General features: G+C 33.4%; 1 protein-coding gene across 1 annotated transcript in view; it reads left to right on the plus strand.

The window, feature by feature from the left end:
• Positions 1-773: 773 nt before the first annotated feature.
• Positions 774-20002, plus strand: part of ANXA10 (annexin A10) — a 97159-nt gene continuing 77930 nt past the window's right edge. The window contains exon 1 of the mRNA XM_003257944.4: positions 774-955. Coding sequence (XP_003257992.1) covers positions 938-955 — 18 coding nt within the window. The 5' untranslated portion in view covers positions 774-937. The remainder of the gene's footprint in view (positions 956-20002) is intronic.

Raw genomic sequence — 20002 nt, forward strand, 5'->3', positions numbered from 1 at the left:
GTAGCAGTAAAATAATATACAGATTCATTTTGTTATTTTTGGAATGATATATGAATGTATCTAGATAGTTTCCAACACTATATTGAACTTCACAGGTTTTTCTAAAATTTGTTTCCTTAAAATGCAATAGTTAAATATTAAAATTACATACATATAAATATAGGAAAATTAAGTGCAAAAAATGATGGTGAATATATTTCTCCAAAGACTTTTATTGGTGGATAATGAATTCTTTTCTAAATATATTTAAAATATATTTTTTTAATTTGTGTATTTTTAGTAGAGATGGGGTTTTGCCATGTTGGGCAGCTTGGTCTCGAATTCCTGACCTCAAGTGATCTGCCTGCCTTAGCCTCCCAAAGTGCTGGGATTAGAGGCATGAGCCACCAGGCCCAGCCCCTAAATACATTACTTTTTAATATAAGAGCAGATAAATAGTAGTTGAAATATTTTTTTAAAATTGTATGGATACACATAGAACCTAGCAATTTAAGATAGGAAACTAGGGCTGGAGCACCTGAAGGAGTTTCCATGTTAACAACAATTAAGCAGAAAATAAATCATTAACTTTGTGTTTAATCAACTTAGCTTTCCATAAGTCATCAGCTTTTTCGAAAGATTACATTTCTTTCATTAGTTGGCTACTTTATGTGTCTTAAATCAACATACAACTGGGGATTAGGTTAATGGTTCTATTTATTTTGTGCAATAATTCTGCCTACTCACCTATGACTGATAACTAAGTATAAATACAGTATCTCAAATCATGCTGTATCCAGATTTGCTTTTACATTTTCTTGCCTGAGTCTGAGGTGAACAGTGAACATATTTACATTTGATTTCACAGTGAACCTCAATTCTTTCTGGCTTCACAGTGAAACAAGTTTATGCAATTGATCAAATATTTTCATCCCTGAAGTTAACGATTACCATCAAAATGTTTTGTGGAGACTATGTGAGTATAATGCTTATTTCTGTAAAGCTTTTCACTCTTTTGAAACTTGATTTATAAAATTTCGTTTGTGTGTTTTGACATTTTTAACAGAAAATATTGTTTTAATTAAATGTTTAATTAGTGGGTCTTCAATATAACTATTAAACAGAGTTAATATTGTGAAATCTTAAATCCATGCTAATTTTGAAACAACGTATTACCCCACAGAGGCAAGTTAGTTGTCCCTACTTTCATATGTAATTTGATTCAGAATTCTAACTGAAGTTATCATGTGATTTTTTATCTCGATATTGATTTCTATCTATAAAAAATTAAAATAATTTTGACTATTGATTTTATTTTAAATCCATGCTTTCTTTAGAAGATAGCTTATTTTTGAATAATTTTCTGTTGAATAGAAGCAATGCATAACAAGATTTAGTCTTTTTTTTTTTTTTTGGCCTTGTCTGAATCATTTTAGTCAACTGCTCTAATAGTCATTACAACATAAACATTAAGTTGTCTGAATATGCTTTATATGGAAAGGTCTTCATTTCACGTGGTCTTGAAAATTATATACAAATGTGAATTTATGCCTTGTGGTCTTAGAAATTATATATAAGTATATGTGTGTTAATGATGATTCTTTACAAATCTATATTATAAGAAAACTTTCAGGAGACTGAGGCAAGAGAATGGCGTGAACCCGGGAGGCGGAGCTTGCGGTGGGCCGAGATCGCGCCGCCACTGCACTCCAGCTTGGGTGACCGAGCGAGACTCCATCTCAAAAAACAAAAAACAACTTTCTGGGAACTTTTATGCAAAAAAGTTATAACATAATTATTTTGTTAAATTTTGGCACACAAAACATATTGTTTACTCATACAAAGTAATCAATGCAGGAAAATTTTACTTATATATTGTGTTTCTTCAGATAAATACTGAATTAGGACTTAAAATGCAGCTATTTTCCATCATTGTTAGTTTAACAATCTTAATTTCATCTTAAGATTTCAAGATCTCATTTTGCAGTTGAAAGTTACCATTATTGTTTTATTAATTGTGAGGTGGTTATATTTCACTATAGAGAAAAAAGGTATCAAGTAATTAGGCCAGCATGGTAAATGATTAAATTTGCAAATGCCTATTGTCTTCTCTTTCTGTTCATTTGAGTATAATTATTTGGGAGTAATTACTATTATATTCTACGCATTGTGTGGTCTAATGTTACTATTTATATGCCCATTTTTCAAAAGAAACATTTATAGAATATTTAAATTATATTTCTGGGATTATTAAACATTACCATGATAACAAGATTTTTTAAAAATGCAATTATTTGCTATGCTTCTGAAGCAAATAAAGAAAACTGAAGATGAAAGATTTGTATTTGAGCATACCTAAGAATCCATTTTAAGTACTTTTGATTAGCTATTTTAGAGATGAATGTTATGTTTTATGTATAATCTCAGCAAGTGTGGATGGTAAAATGGTTTTACATAATCAATATCAATATAGTTTAAAGTAATTTTCTATCTTAAGGTATATGACCCCAGTGGTCAGAATTTAGTGTTAAAAAGGCCAGTGTTTAAGGCCAAGCTTATCTCTTTAATCTGATGTTCTCAAGCAAGAGACAGGCTCTTCTGTTGACAAGTAATTTCTTATTTTATAATGTGGGTAGTAATTGACTGAGTTGTTTGTTAAAGATACGTCCCTAGATCCTCCTTATTTAGCAGTCCTGATACAGTATATATAACATCTGAACTTATACACTTGATATAGAAGGGTTACCATTTTTGAGAGCCACAGAGATAGGTAGTTCATTACTCTCAGTTACAAAGTATAGAAAAGTTAAATACAAGCAAGAGACAAGAATCATGGAAAAATGGTTACATTTCTGTAGGAGATAAACATACATAATATGTTAAAATTACTTTCTATATTTATGGGGTTAGGTGGGCCCCAGTGATTAAGGTAGTTTAAGTGTGCTTGTTACATTAAGAAGGAAATTTATCTTTGGTGCAATAGTGTATTTTACTTATGTGCTCGACTGTAAGACCATCTTTCAAAAGCAAGATTTAATTAAGAGATTATTGCAAGCCTGAGTTTTGATATATTAGTCAGATATAAATCACATTGTAGGAATATATTATTATAATATTATAATAGCTCTCTTAGAATGGAGGAAATTACTATACAGTGTACTTGCCCAAGTCAGGATCTAAACCCAGGTATCTCTATGTCCCTAGAGCTCAAATTCTTTTTATTAATAGATAATGTCTCTTTAGAATACACCTGCCTCTTTAGAATACAATTTTCTTGTAAAAATTGTTAGCTGATTTTGTCCTGTTTTGTCATCAACTGATCCCCCTTTTTCATACAGTAGCATCTTATTTACTATAGATTCATTTCTTAGATGATGCCCTTCCTTTTGACCTCTAATAGGATTAGAGTTAACTTTAATCCTGTTCCCTTTTCTACCCTTTTGACACCTTTTCCTATGTCTATCATATTTATTGACTGACAGAAAATGTTAATCATAGCAGTATGAAAAGTAAGATACATGTCGATATCATATTTCTTACCTAAAATAGCATTAGGTATTATACAAACGTATAGAAATTATTATAATAATTTACTGAGTGTCTATATACATCATCCATACCTTGTTTAATTTAATCTTCACAGCAAATTATCCTATAAGAATACCATTTAACAGGCGAAGGTTTGAAGTTCTTTTGGAGGTACTAGATATTCTACCCAAATGTTTTATACGTATTATTTTTGTGTTTGCAACCTTCTAGGACAGTATTATCATCCCCTTTTTCCAGATGAAAATACTGAGGTTCAGAAAAATTAAATACTTTTCCCAGGAGTTAAAAGCCAGAAGGCGACAGTTACATAGGATCCTGTGTAACTCCAAAATCATTTCTACCACAAAGAGAGAAAAAAATGCCTAGGTATGATTATTCTTTGTGACCCCAATTAAACGAGAAAAACTTAGCAGCAGTATCTTTACAAAGATGCTTTGACTCATGAGTTTGCCTCAGAATAGCTCAAGAGCACCGAAGTCAGGCAGCAGTATGTTAGGCAGTGTCTATTATGGGCAATGAGACATATAGCATTTTAGCCTAACTAGAATAAAATAAATGCATTGGTTTTTAGCAGTGGATTACATGTAGCGAAAGAAAAGCACTCCATAAATTAGAAATGAATTCAGAGCATATTACCTAGGAGTGATTGCAGACCGAGAACACATCTCATGGGAGGAGAGGCTGTTGATAAGGCAAGATTATTTTCAAAACTGTCTTTTCCTATAGAAAGTAATTCCCAGGACAAAAACTTCCATCCAAGAAATCTGACTTTGATTGTTTATCTGCAGTATGACTTACTGAGCAAATATTATTAAAAGGTTATTCATACTTTAGATTGCTTTTCACTATCACAAGACTACATTGTCTGAACTTTACACACTTTGATTCAACAAAAGTTATGAATCATGCTGTTATGGCTTCAACTTTTACTGAAGCTTCTGTAGAACTAATAAGAGTTGGATTGGAAAAATTAAATTTAACTTTTTCCTTGAAGTGGCATGCATACATGTTGTTAATTTTTAAAAATATACCACTATAACAACCATAGATTGCTTTTAAGCTAGGGGCTGGGCAAACATGACTATAGTGTAGTGGCTAAACATACACTTAAATCTAGCCTTTCGGCATAGGATCCGTGTGACTGAGCACAATTTGCTGAATCTTTCTGCATCTCAATTTTTTTTAACCCGTTAAGTGAGTGTGATAGCAGCACCTATCTTATAAGGGTCTCTTGAGAATTGTTTGGCATATAAAGCACGAAGAAGAGTATCTGGAGCATAGAAGCATCCCAAAAAGATGAGCTATTATTCACAGTTTCATTTAGTACCAGTGCCAAAGCTTGAATCCAACTCTGTCTAATTCAAAAGCCCTGGCCTTCAGCAGCCCAATGCACTGCTTCTAGAGGGGAGGTTAAGTTTGTATCCATTACTAATACAAATGCATATATATATATATATATATATATATATATATATATATATACAATAAATACATAAGCATTTATGTATGTATATATATATATATAACAGTCCCAAATTTTATAAAGAAATTTGAGAAACAACAAAAGTTTCACAAGGGGAAATATATTTTCTCTTGTACTTAGCATAATGTTTATTTGTAAGTAGATTGTATCATGCAAAAAATTTTCATAAACCCACTTACTTCAATTTCTGGTAACTTCTCTTCTTTATTATGGTAAAACTCCTGAAACATGTATTACACCCATTATATACATTTCTTCTCCTTCAATTCTCTCCGTATCCACTCATTAGGTTTCTTTCTCAAATGCCCTGCCTGAACTGCTCTTATTAAGGTAAACAATGACCTTCATATGGTTAAATCCCATGCCTAATTCTCTCCTCTCATCTTACTAGATATATGGGTGTTATTAGACACAATCGCCTTTGCCAGAAATATTCCAGGGCTAAATTCTTGAAACTCTTCTCCTTCCTCCTTATAGCCTCTCCTTTGGTCATAACATCCAATATAATGGTTTTAATTACATTCTATATACAGACTCTTTTCTGAATTTATGTCTCAACCCACAACGTATGCAGGAACCCCAGATTCCTGTAACCAAGTGTCTACTCAGTGAGTAGAAACTCATCCTCTTATTAGTACAGAAAAAGGAAAGTTAAAAAAAATTAAGCCTTGCTATTATCCTTGGCTCAGGTTCTCTCATACCTTACATTATCATTGCCTGCCAACTTCCCTAGTGGCTTCCTACCTGGTGTCCCGGGTCCCACTTCCAGGTACTGGTCAGAGAGTAATAAATATCATTGTCATAAACCCTGCCCTCTTGAAACATGTATTTCATTGATGTATAGGATTCATACTCACTCTGCAATTAGACAAAGTAATGGAATAGGAGGTAAAAGTCAGCAAAGAGGATATTTTGAGAAAGCCATCTCGGTTTACAAGTTCTTAATTTATCATAATAGCTAGAAAAATAAGAAGACTTCAATTTGTAGAATCACTTGCATTTTTCCAAGTGAGAAGTTAGAACACCTCTCTGGATATGTTGGTTTCTCTTGAATGGGCTAGTTTTTGAGACTATTATAAAATTATCTGTTATTTTGACATTATACTTACACCATTAACATTAATACAGTGTGCCCATTTAAATAAGTATTACTTTAAATCTAAGGCACTCTTGAAATTAAAAAAAAAAAAAGATGTTTAACTATATGTTCTTTTTTTTGTTTTTCCTAATTAATCAACTTATTTAACAAACAGTAGAAGAAGAAAGTCATTAGATTATCACAAATGACAAGCATTAAGAACATACTTCTTTCCTTAACCCTTAGGGTGAAGTCTTCAGAAATTATGTTTAAGCAGTATGAATCATAGTTAGTTTAATGAGTCATTTATTTCTGCAATTAGGTGGAGAGGAAAAAGCAGAAAGAAAGGAGTCACTTAAAGGTCATTACTTACCAACTTTTCATTTTTCAGTACTGCCTCACACACACCAACATCCGACCCTTATCTACCTTAGAATTCTTCTATCAGTAGAAATTATTTGTAATCAGAAGTAGCTCAGCCTGATTCATCAAAAAGGAAGGGATTGCAATAATTTTTAAAAAGAGATCTCAGAGTTTATGCTGTCAATCTCCCAGCATCAGCTTCTTCTAAATAGTCTCCAGCTATTTGTAAGACTTTACTCGTAGCCTTTGGACATGCATTTGTAATCAAAGGCAGAGTAAAACTTGCTTCCTGGGGCCCATTTTTCTTTGCCAGCATCACAGTCTTACACCACACAGTTATGAATATATTCTTCCTCAGTTACACTTTTATTTATGTCCTGTAGACATTCTGGGTAATTATGCTAGAAGGAACCAGAAAAAAAAAAGACTATTACAAAGTATCATGTACAAAACATAAAAGTAAATCCACACAAGATAATGTGTTTTATATACTCCTATTATAGATATAGTGGGAATCAACTTCACTCACAGCAACTTTGGATTGGCTTTTCATCTTTATTTGGTGGCAATTTGTAATAATAAAGCAACAGAATGTCTTAATGTATTTTATCATTCTGTCTCTTAATTGAAACATTTCTGCTATTTTGTTTTTAAATAAGCCAGAATGGAAGGCATTGTAGTAATACTTTTTCAGTTATGTAAAAAGAAAGCACTTTAACCCCAGCAGATATAGTATTCTTAGTACTGTGAATTAGTAATCATTTTAAAATATGTAAATCATATTGTATTTTATTGGTGGGTTATTCTTTGTTGTTGCCATTAGTACAGTAGTAAACTTCTTGAATTATTGTTCAACCCTTTGGAGATATTGAATAAATGTACATATTGTTCTAGGCATTCATTTAGTTGCCAGTCTGAAAATATTGTTTGAAAAGGTAAGTATGAAAATGGTCAAAGGTGCTGAAAGAGAGAGGCATTAGTACCTGGGGACACATGCACCTTCTGTGTACCTTTCCTCACCTGTGGGCTGACTGCTGTGTGTTTAATCAAGAGTGCGACTCACATATAGGAAAGTAAATATTCACAGTGAATACAGTAGTCCCTTCACAGCAGAAAAGGGTTAGATTCAGGAACCCTCAGTGAAAGGTCATTAGTGGTTTTGAAATAAGACCTTTTCATGTAACAGTGGTTACAACTGAACCTAATACAACTTAACGATCAGAAGAAACTCTTCAAGATCTCACTCCCTTCTGGTTCTTATTTTGTTTCATTCCAGATATTGTGAATACTAGAATGACTGTGGGCAACTGTGCTTGGTTTTCCTTCAAGATATTCAATGACTTCTAATTTCATGACTTAGTGGACTTGGTCTTTTTTTTTTTAATATATGATCCATATGCTTCAGAGACAGAAATGGTTTTTTATAAAATGTTATTTTAGTCATTTGGCAGAAGGAAATCAGTATCAAATAGTACCTCCTCTCAGAATCACGGGGTTACATATACACTGTCTGCCAACAATAACAGAGAAACAAGTGAGTTAGTCCCTTTCAAATATTAGGCTTCTTTCTCTCTCCTACAACATGCAAGAGTTCAGCTTTATAATCTAGGTTCATTTCCTTTTTGTTCTTTCTCAATGCTTTTTGCATACTGAGAAAATTTTCAAACAAAAATTCATGTAATCTAGAATCAGTCGTAGAAATTTTTAAGATAGGTGCACTAAACTCAGAAAACTAGTCAAATGGTGTATTGTAATTAAAGGCATCAGATTAACTTTTCTTACATTTAGTCATGTTTTTAATCTAGATTTTTAAAATCTGATTTAGAGAGACATGTAGACAGGTTGAATTTTCAAAAATACTTAGCTTTATTGGCAACGTAGCTTATTCTTCTCTCATCTGATTTTGATTTACGAGAACATTCTTTCCTTAGACTGGGATATAAAACAGATTCATCATGAAATTGTACTTCCCTGTAAGGCTTTCTGTCACCTCACTATGACAGTGTGTGAGGCAGGACATTTCCGTATGGTTAAGATGATTGTCACCCGTCCTTCTATTCACAAACTTGTTCCCTCCTTAAGCCTCTCACACAGGTTCCTTCATCTTTAGCTCTAAGTGCTCTGCTTCTCTCTCTTGTATGGGGTGCTCTTCAAAGTGAAGACAAAAACAACTGGGATCTGTTTCCTGCTACAACTCATCATTATTCCCATGTTTGAACCTCTATCTTAATTGTACAGTTGTAATTCTTATGAAATTATTTTGTCAAACTATACGGTTTGAAGCTAAATTCAAACCAATGTGGTAAGTTCTGATTTAAAAGGTTGCCACATTTGGTTTTATGAGACTAGATATGAACCTAAAAATACTATGTTTAAACTTTTTTTGGGAACATTTCAGATTTACAAGAAAAAAGTTGTCAAAATAATTCATAATTTGAATTACCCTTCCCCCCAGCTTTCCCTAATGTTTACATTTTATATAGCCATATTGAAGTTATCAAAACAGGATATTAACATAAGCACAGTGCAACTAACTAAACCACAGATATTGTTTAGATACCACTTTTTCTGCTAATCTTTTGGTTTCCTGCTTGATATGGTTTGGATCTGTGGCCCCACCAAATCTCATGTAGAATTGTAATGCCCAGTATTGAAGGTGGGGCCTGGTGGGAGGTCATTGGATAGTGGGGACTGTTTCTCATGAATCGTTTAGTACTATTCCCTTGGTGCTGTTCTCATGAGGGTGAGTTCTTGCAAGATCTGGTTGCTTAAAAGGGTATAGCACCTCCCACCTGGCTCTCATTTTCCTTCCCTGGCTGTGTGATGTGCTGGCTGCATGATGTGCTGGCTGCATGATGTGCTGGCTGCCCCTTTGCCTTCCTCCATGATTGTAAGTTTCCTGAGGCCTCCCCAGAAGCCGAGCCCATGCCAGCATCATGCTTCCTGTTCCTGTGGAACTGTGGGTCAATTAGACCTCTTTTCTTTATAAATTACCCAGCCTCAGATATTCGTTTATAGCAATGTGAGAATGAACTAATACACTGCTCCCAGGAGCTAATGGCCATTGGGAACACTTTTAGGCTTAATCTTACTTTTGACGTTTCTTTCTTTTCTCTTTTCTTTGTTTTTTTTTTTTTTTGCTTTTTTTTTTTTGAGCGGGGGAAGGAGGCAGGGGGAAGCTTTTCCTTACTTACAGCTACAAGATGCATTAATCTAATCTTGTATTTTTGTATTTTTTCCTATTCCACTCCTGGAATTAACCACTTCTCCAAAAAGCCCTGATTCCTTTCATTGAAGACTGATATTTAAAACCAAGATCTGGATACTAGTTATACTCATTGCTACTGGGGTATCACTGTTTATATGCCCTCTTAAGAGAACAGAGCAAAAAATATGTGTGTATACTAACCCATTTATCTGCACACATCTATATTTACTTTTGTACATGTGTATGCATATATGTTTGCATGTATGCATGTCTCCATCTACCTTCCTACTTATCTATTTCTCTGTCTCTATCTATATATCTGTCTACCCTCTATCTTCATACTAATACCTCCAATCTAAACAACACTGTTCTAAGCTTCACCCTTATTTGTTACTTCTTTCTCAGACAGTGAAAACTAAGACTATCAATATCTGAAATATCTTTGCTTATTTGTTTAACCCTACCATACATGTAGTTTAAAACTTGCTAAGCCATTACTCTGTGAGAAACAACTTTACCAAGAGGAGTACATTGTTTGGATTATTTTTATTTTTAGCTTTACAGTTCAGTCAAAACACTATTTTCTAAAGTTACTTAGGGCACGTCCCCTCTCTCCACTGAGCTTATCGTGGTTATGAGATTTATTTGTTATATAAATAAATTTGCTACAAACTGCATTTTCTGTTGGGTTTCCCATACATCTTTGTTGATTTTGTTAAACTTACATTTAACAAAATGTGCTTTTTGTGGTATAAAATTTTATGATTTAAGTCATGTATCCAATGCCACATTTCCTTATGGAAGACTTCCATTATCCAAAAATTCCTCCACACTGCCTGTCGGTAGTCAGCTACTGAGCCCAGACTCCAAACTCTGGCAAATATTGCACTGTTTGCCGCTGCTATAGTTTCACCTTCTCTAGAATGTCATAGGAACAGAGTCATAAACTATTGAACCTTTTGGACATGGCTTCCTCCACTTAGTAGAAACATTTAATCCTTATTCATATTGTATTAATCAATAGTTCTGCCATTTTATTGCTGAGTCGCTGTCTGTTGTATGGATGTACCACAATTTGTTTATCTACTCACAGTTTGAATGGATAAACTGTGGGTTGTTTCAGGATTTAGTGATTATAAACAAAGCTGCTATAAACATATCAAGTTAAAGTTTTTGAGTGCAGTTATGTTTCCATTTCTTTTGGGTAAACACTTAGGAGTGAGATTGCTAGGTCATATGGTAACAGTATGTTTAGCTTTAGAAAAAACTGTTTTCCCAAAGTGACTATACAATTTTGCATTCTCGCCAGCAATATATTACAGTAGAATATCATTGTAGTTTTACTTTGTATTTCTTTATGGGTAATGATATTGATCATATCTTCACGTGCTCATTTACTGTATCTTCATTGTGAATGTGTTTGTTTAAAATACTTCCCTATGTTTATATCATTTTCTTTGTTTATATTGTCCTATACATATTCTGGATTAAACGTTTTAGGAAAATGTAACTTATACACCTTCCCTTTCTTTCTGTGGATTGCCTTTTCAGTCCTTTAACAGTGCTTTTCACCAAGCAAAAGTTTTCAGTTTTGACAAAGTCTAATTTATTTTTTCATTATGGATCATATTATTGTTGTCATTTCTAAAAATTCTTTCACTAACCCAAGTCATGTAGATTTTTTCCTATATTTTTCTTCTAGAAGTTTTATAGACTTACATTTCTATTTAGGTCTATGACATACTTTGAATCAATTTTTGTATAAGGCATGAAGTATAGGTCAAGCTTATTTTTGTATATGAATCTCCAATTTTTATAGTACCATTTCTTGGGAAAACTGTTTTTTCTCTATCAAATTGTTTTCACTACTTTGTCTGCATTTATGTGAGTCTAGATTCTTTATTCTGTCCAATCGAGCTATACTTCAATATTGTTACCTAATAGCAGAGTTTCATTAGTACTATGACTTAATAATAATAATTCTTAAAATCAATTAGCATTACTCCTACAATTTTGGAGTTTATTTTCAAAATTGTTTCAGCTATTCTAGGTATTTTGCATTTCCACAAAAATTTTTGAATAAAATTGTCAACATTGACACAAAATTCTGCCAGGATTTCGACTGGGATTTTGTTGAAAATGTAGGCCAATTTAAGGAGAATTAGCATCTTAACAATATTAAGTTTTCTAGCCATGAAAAGGGTACATATCTTTATTTACTTAAGTCTTCTTTAATAACTGTCAGAAGTATTCTGTTTCTTCAATTCCAATATGTATAATACTTATTTCTTTTGATTTTCTTATTGCATTGCCTAAGATTTTTCGGTATGGTATGGAAGTGATGAAAAATAACATTCTTGCTTTCTTCCTAGTCTGGAGCAGACTGGGGCGGTGGAAAGGGTGGTGAAGCATTCAATATTTCACCTTTAATTTTAGATGTAGGGTTTTTGTAGATGTCTTTTACCAAATTAATGAAGTTGCTTTGTCTTTTAAGTTTGCTGAGTTTTTAACATGAATAGATGCTATACTTGTCAAGTGTTTTTTCTGCACCATGTTTTGATGACCATATAAGTTTTATTTCTTAAATTGTTAATAAGGTGAAGTAAACTGATTGATTTTTGAATGTTGTGCCAGTCTTGCATTATTGCGATAAACACAACTAAGTTGTACTACCTCCTCCTTTTTATATATTACTACATTGAATTTTCTTGTATTATGTTGGGCATATTTGCATTTATGTTCATAAGGGTTACTAGCCTACAATTTTCTTTCCTTGTAGTGTTGATTTGGTTTTTGTATTAGTATAATCTAGGTTCATAAAATGAGCCAGAAAGTGTTCTCTTCTATTTTCTAGAAAAAAATTTGGTAGAATTGGTATTATTTCTTCCTTAAATAGTTGGCAGAAATATCCAGTAAAACCATGTAAGCTGGAGATTTTCTTGCTGAAAGGTTTCTAAATACAAATTCAGTTTTCTCAACAGATATGAGGCAATTTAAGTTACCTGCTTTTCTTGAATTAGTTTTGGTAATTTTAGTCTGTCAAGAAATTTAAATTGAATATATATGGGCATTGAATCATTCATAGCATTCCTTTTGGTAGGAATGTTGCCACCTATTTTTATGTTTATAGTTTGTATCTTAGTTTTTCTTTGTAAATTGGCTACAGTTCTATCAATTTTATTGTTGTCCAAATAACTTTACTTCATTTTATTTCTTTATTTTTCTCTTTTTAATTTTATTGATTTTACTCTTGTCTTTATTACCTCCTACCTCCTGTTTGCATTGCATGTAAATTTCTATTATTTCTCTAATTTCTTATGGTGAAAACTTAAATTTTATTTTATTCTAATACATATATATATTTAATGTTATAAATTTTCCTTTAGGCACTGAAACATATGAGTATTAAAAGTGGCAGACTTGTGTGATAAATGTAGATGAGTGAATTTGTTTCTTCTCTTGTTTTGATCAGCAAAGGTCCATGTGGTCTTGAAAGCTTTTGGGATCTGTAGATTTGGGCACTTTTTTTTTAACTTTTATTTTGAGTTCAGGAGCACATGTGCAGGTTTGTTATACAGGTAAACTCGTGTCATGGGAGTTCATTGTACAGATTACTTTGTGACTCAGGTATTAAGCCTATTACCCCTGAGTTATTTTTCCTGACTCTCTCCATTCTCCCACCCACCTCCCTCCAGTATGCCCCAGTTTCTGTTGTTCCCTTCTATATGTCCATGTGTTCTCATTATTTAGCTCCCACTTATAAATGAGAACACGTGATATTTGTTTTTCTCTTCCTGTGGTAGTTTGCTAAGGATAATGGCCTCCAGCTCCATCCATGTTTCTGCAAAGCACACAATCTCATTCTTGTTTATGGCTGTGTAGTATTCCATGTTGTATATGTGCCACATTTTCTTTATCCAGTCTACCATTGATAAGCATTTAGGTTGATTCCATGTCTTTGCTATTGTGAATAGTGCTATAGTGAACATACACATGCATTTGTCTTTATGATAGAATGGTTTATATTCCTTTGGGTATATATCCAGTAGGGGGATTGCTGGGTCAAATAATAGTTCTGTTTTTGGCTCCTTCAGGAATCACCACACTGTTTTCCACAATAGTTGAACTAATTTACACTCCCACCAACAGTATATAAGCATTCCTTTTTCTCTAGAAGCTCATCAGCATTTGTTATTTTTTGACTTTTTATTAATAGCCATTCCGACTGGTGTGAGATGATATCTTACTGTGGTTTTGATTTGCATTTGTCTAATAATCAGTGATGAGCTTTTTTTCATATGCTTCTTAGCCATGTATGTGTCTTCTTTTGAAAAGTATCTGTTCATGTCCTTTGCTCACTTTTTGGAGTGTTCCACACATACTCCAAACATGGAGTTGTTTGTTTTTTCTTTGTGGATTTGTTTAAGTTGCTTATCAATGCTGGATGTTAGATCTTTGTCAGCTGCATAGTTTGCAAAAGTTTCTCCCATTCTGTAGGTTGTTTACTGTGTTGACAGCTTCTTTTGTTGTAATTTATTAGATGCCATTTGCCATTTTTTGCCTTTGTTGCAATTGTTTTTGGTATCTTTGTCATGAAATCTTTGTCCATTCCTAGTACTTGGGTACTTTTTAATGCAAACAATTTTGGGTCAACAATACTTTAAAATCATTTATTATGAATTTCTATAGCATAATGTATGGCAAATGGATAAAATATAGATGGTGGACCTGTAAAAATCTTAAAGTTTTAATTTTACAACTCAATTAAGCTAGGCATTTCTAATTTTATATCAGTGTGATTCTTGAAAACAATATAGTGTTCCATGGAACTCTTGGAAGAACAACCAAAACCCGTGTGATATTACAGGCAGGTGCTAATTATAAGAAGAAAGAAGAGAAATAGAATGAATGATAATTACTATTAATTGAAATACATATCTCATTAATCTTCATAGTAACTGAAACTTACAAAACGTCTACAACTTTTACTTTACCAGCCTGGGCAACAGAGTGAGACTCTGTCTCAAAAAAAAAAAAATGTACTGCTTTGTCCAGCAAGGAACAAAGATGATTTAAAATCAAGTCTGCTTTACTGCCTTACTTTAGTGAGATATCTACGTCTGTTATCACAAGAGAAATGGAGAGGAGGTTCTAACATTTACTGGCTATGCTTTATTTTTTACAATGTCCAGAGAAGGTAATTATCAGATGTTTTCTGGTTACATGATACTTGATTTTTGCTCCAGTTTGTCACTTCCTTGATAGATGTATGCTTCTTTTTATGCCCTTCTCTTCCCAATCAGAAAAAAAAAAAGTTAAACCATATAGGATAAAATACATTACATATAAAAGTTCCTGCTATTTTTAGATGTGTTTCCCATGAGATGCCTCAAAGATTAAGGCATTTAAATTAGTGGCAAAAAGTATGGAGAGCCTCATGGAGTTCTTAGGAATATTATCCCCCACATTGCAGGTTAGTTGAGAGCCTCTTCAAAAGACCAAAGTATACTGTAAAATTATCACGTTAGAATTCCTTTTATATGGATTTCATTGGAAGTAATATAAGCAGGCCAATAAAGAAAAAATATGGATTTACTTGATTACAAAACTGTTAAATAGTGCTTTCAGGATAAAATAGATTTAGACCAAGAATGTCAATAAAAGGGGGCAGCAGAGTGAAGGAAACAAAAGAGTTTCAGTGGAGAATAGGAGCAATTTAAGTGTTTAGAGATTTTTTAGTGAATATCTCTTTGACATTGTTAATTTCACTTTCCAATTATATAAAATGATGAGAAATTGTTGTATTTATCCTTTACCTAAAATATATTTTTGAACAACACTGAAATGTTTTTATCAGATAGTTTAATTAATTAAATTCAGGATAATTACTGGAGGCAAAAACCATGTGCCTTTATTTCATTCTTAAATTGTTCATTTAAACTCACTAGGACTAGTTTTCCATAGGTCCTATATTAGTAAGTTTAGGCTTCTATAACAAAATACCATAGACTGGGTGGCTGAAATAACAGAAATTTATTTATCACAGTTCTGGAGGCTGGAAAGTCCAAGATCAAGGTGTCAGCAAATTCGGTGTCTGTGGAGGGCCCTCTTCCTGGCTTGCAGATGGCCACTTTCTTGCTGTGTCTTTACATAGGGAATGGAGACTCAGCTTTTTCTCATAAAGATACTAATCCCATCATAGGGTCCCCATTCTCATGACCTCATCTACATCTAATTATTTCCCAAAGGTCTCATCTCCAAATACCATTATATTGGGGGTTAGGGCTTGAACATATTAATTTTGGGGGACATGAACATCCAATCCATTTAAGTACCATTACTTTTCTGTTACTCTTAATTAAATGTTCATAAGTCACTTGCACTCACAAAAATTTATAGAAATTTAAAATGTCTAATCTTGTGTCGAGGTAAAAATTATTTCCCTTTTTAGACCATATAGGGTAACTTCCTGATGTTGCCATGGCATTTGTAAACTGTGATGGCACTGGTGAGAGTGTCTTTTAGCATGTTAATGTATTATAACTAGAGTATAATGAGCAGTGAGGACGACCAGGGGTCACTGTCATTGCCATCTTAATTTTGGTGGGTTTTAGCCGGCTTCTTTACTGCAACCCCTTGTATTAGCAAGGTCCTTATGACCTGTATCTTGTGCTGACCTCCTATCTCATCCTGTGATTTAGAATGCCTAACTGTCTGGGAATGCAGCCCAGTAGGTCTCAGCCTTATTTTACCCAACCCCTACTCAAGATGGAGTTGCTCTTTTTGAAACACCTCTGACATTTGGTGTCATTTAGCTGGTATTATACTCATTTAGCACTGATACACTATGGCCTTCAAAGATGTTTCTTTGGGACCATTATAGGTTTTTAGGATATTTCTCATGGCAAACAATCCTCTCTTGCCATCTTCTTATCAATCTGCTCCCTCTTAGAGTTCCTGTCATTCCTTCTAAGGGAGAATTTGGAGCCAGATCCCTTTAAAATGGTTTATGGCCAACTCCTCCTACTTTGTAGCACTTATGTAGTCTGTGGCAAAGTCTCACATCTTATGTCCCAATAAACTCTGGGAGTGCAACAAATTATTGGAATTCAGATATCCGATGTGAAGCCACCCTCTCACTTAAAATAGCTACGTAGCCATGCAATCTGAGCTTTAGACATTTCTCAATGTGCACCTAAGGTGTTCCCCAAATACAGTACACATTTCAAGTTCTCTGGGTGGTCTCCTTGATGCTAACATCACCACCCTTCACCTCATTCCCCATGGCAGGACAAGGAGGTCTCAGAGAACACTATCACCTCTACCCAAATAAATTCCCTTTATAACCTCATCTAGGTTAGTAAGTGGCTGTGAATAACAACACTGATTTTTAGAATTTTCTTTGCAAACCTGGTCTAGGGAATCTGTTCTTCACTTTGGAATGTCAATGCTCTTGGCAGCTATTATTTTGCCATCAGGTTACAGCCTCAGTGAAAACTGAACTATAAAGGGACCAATTTTAAAATCTTGTTATGGTGGTACATGAACACTTTGATGTTTCCCACATTTTTTTCTACGATGTACCCATCTAATGAGAATTTCTACCAACCCTCACTTTCCAGAAGGGAGATCAATATATGTTTGGTGCACAGTAACCCATAACTGATTTCTGCTCAACATACCGTATTTATTCAGCAAAAATTTTCATTTTAATATAAAACCCAGTATGAATTTTAATGGAATTTAGTCTCCTAGGCATATGTGCTCAAGTTTTTAAAAATTATCAAAATTCTCTTATTCCTTCTTTGTACCTATTACATTTTTTAAATGAAGAAAAATGATATCAAATACTCCAAATGCAATTTATATCAGAAAATTGATTTGGACTTAAGTACATGTTAGGAAAATGTTACGTACATTACCAATAATTCAAAGTATAAAATAAATCACCAAGTTAGTATTATTTTTAAAAATAAAATGATAAAATTTCATTCCCCCTTTAGGCAAGTGACTTTATCATTTCCTGAATCTGTCATTGAGTGGTTTGGCAAAGAGCTGACAGAAGAATTTGAAGATCTTTTTAAAAAATAACTGCAGACTCCTTACCATATAATTTCATGATAATCAATATTTTCGGAATCATGTTTTTCTTGCCTATATAAAATCATAACAAAACATACATTCATGTCTTTATAAAACTAGGTACTCCTGAGAAATTAAAAATTACCTTTAAATATATTTTAAAAGCATTTTAGCTATATTAACCTAAGTTATCTAAGTTATCTCACTTAGTTTACACTCCTTACTATAATGCATCAATAAACTCCATGTTAGGCCGGGCATGGTGGCTCACGCCTGTAATCCCAGCACTTTGGGAGGCCGAGACAGGCGGATCACGAGGTCAGCAGATCGAGACCATCCTGGAGCACGATGAAACCCTGCCTCTACTAAAAATACAAAAAAATTAGCCAGACCTGGTGGCGGGTGCCTGTAATCCCAGCTACTCGGGAGGCTGAGGCAGGAGAATGGCATGAACCCAGGAAGCGGAGCTTGCAGTGAGCCGAGATAGCACCACTGCACTCCAGCCTGGGCGACAGAGCGAGACTCCGTCTCAAAAAATAATAATAATAATAAAAAATAAAAATAAACTCCATGTTAGAAGTAGAAACCTGTTAACCAACTGACAGAAAACCAATCAAGATAAAATGTGCTCCTTTTGTCTCCTTCATCCCCGGTTTAGTTATAGCTAGATGTATAGTTATATAAAGAAAACTAGTAATGAAATGCCTTCCACCCGTATTAATGATGCTACAACATTTTTATTTGTGTTAATTCTTTTTTTTTTGATATTTGTACATTTTATTTCCCTGAGTAGAATGGAAATGCTGTGTAGGGCATTCATTTAAAATAGTTTAAGGTAAAAATTACCCTAAACAAACTGGCTCTTACTTCTAATTCTGTAATATATATTATTTGTCTACCAAGGTTAATTTCAAAATTCTAAAACTTTTGTTTCCATTGAAATTGTTTCATATAGAAGTCTAGAAGTTCTTTAGTCTATAGTTAAACAACTTATTTATGGATTGCCCAGCCCAGGTTTTGTTTAGCTGCAAACTGGCTTTACTGTAAAATCACATACTCTTGCTTAAGTAAGAATTAACTCAAGGGAAAAAAAAAAAAAACATAAAACCAACCAGAGCCATGCATTATTATAAAGGTGAAAATCTGCTGGGAATAGAATTTCATGAGACTTTCAATGATAGTCTATCAGTGTACAAAAAGGAGGAAAGTAAAAGGTAATCTAAAGGACCATTCTTTTTCTCATTAACATCTCAAGAACATACAGTTCTCTAGATAACAATATAGCTGGTCTCTGCTACTGAAAGCTAAAGAACTTTTAATCTCCGGGAATTTGTTTCTGTTTGTGAAATAGATGACTGTGCTTTGTGAGTGCTGATTACTAACCAATCTAAAAACATCAAATGAGATTAAAGTTGCTGAAATTTTAGAATCACCATTCATCTAAGGTTTGTAATACCATCTTGTAGAAATTGTTCTAATGAATCTACAGAATTCAGTCCTTCACACATTAAATGTCAGCATAATCTCTGTTGTAAGTGTGAGATTCAGGAGTGCATGCGTTCCTTGAGGATGAGCAAACACATAGATCCTATGTTAAATTTGCTTTATGTTAAACCCTTCAAAAATCTTAAATTGCTATACGTTTTATCCTTTCTAGATTAATTTATGTACTAGGCCTTTTAACCACTTTATGTGACATGGAAAACATAAAATAAGCCTTAATTTTTCAAAATGTGAGAATAATAAAAAAAGAGTAGAAAGGCATAAAATTGACAGGTAAGATATACTATAAAAGCAGTAGTTTAAATCCAGAACACTTTAGAGAGGACACAGCGTTCGAGGCACCTATTCTAGGCTGCCAATTAGTAAGCCACTGGCTTTGTATAAATACTGTCATTTTTTCATATATAATATAGAAATAGAAACACCTTGCCTGATACCCTCTTATTAACATCAAATAAGATAAAGAATATGGAGGTGCTGTTTAAACTGTACAGTAGCTATACAAATAGTATAATGCCTCCTTCATCTCTAGAATGTCGTGATTTGCAAAATATACTTACCACTATTTTATTTGGGGCACAGATATGTTCACTGAATTTAAACATTATTTCAGTTCTTTTTAAATAATACAGTACTGATCAATAAAAAGCATGTAATGACATCTTATTATTAATTAAACTATTTACGAGGAGGGCTGAGTAGTAGTTTCAGATCTGCTCCTTGATATTTATCTTCAAGATAAGCATGATAGACTTTA

The sequence above is a fragment of the Nomascus leucogenys genome, chromosome 7b, assembly GCF_006542625.1.
Source record: "Nomascus leucogenys isolate Asia chromosome 7b, Asia_NLE_v1, whole genome shotgun sequence".
Taxonomy (NCBI): domain Eukaryota; kingdom Metazoa; phylum Chordata; class Mammalia; order Primates; family Hylobatidae; genus Nomascus; species Nomascus leucogenys.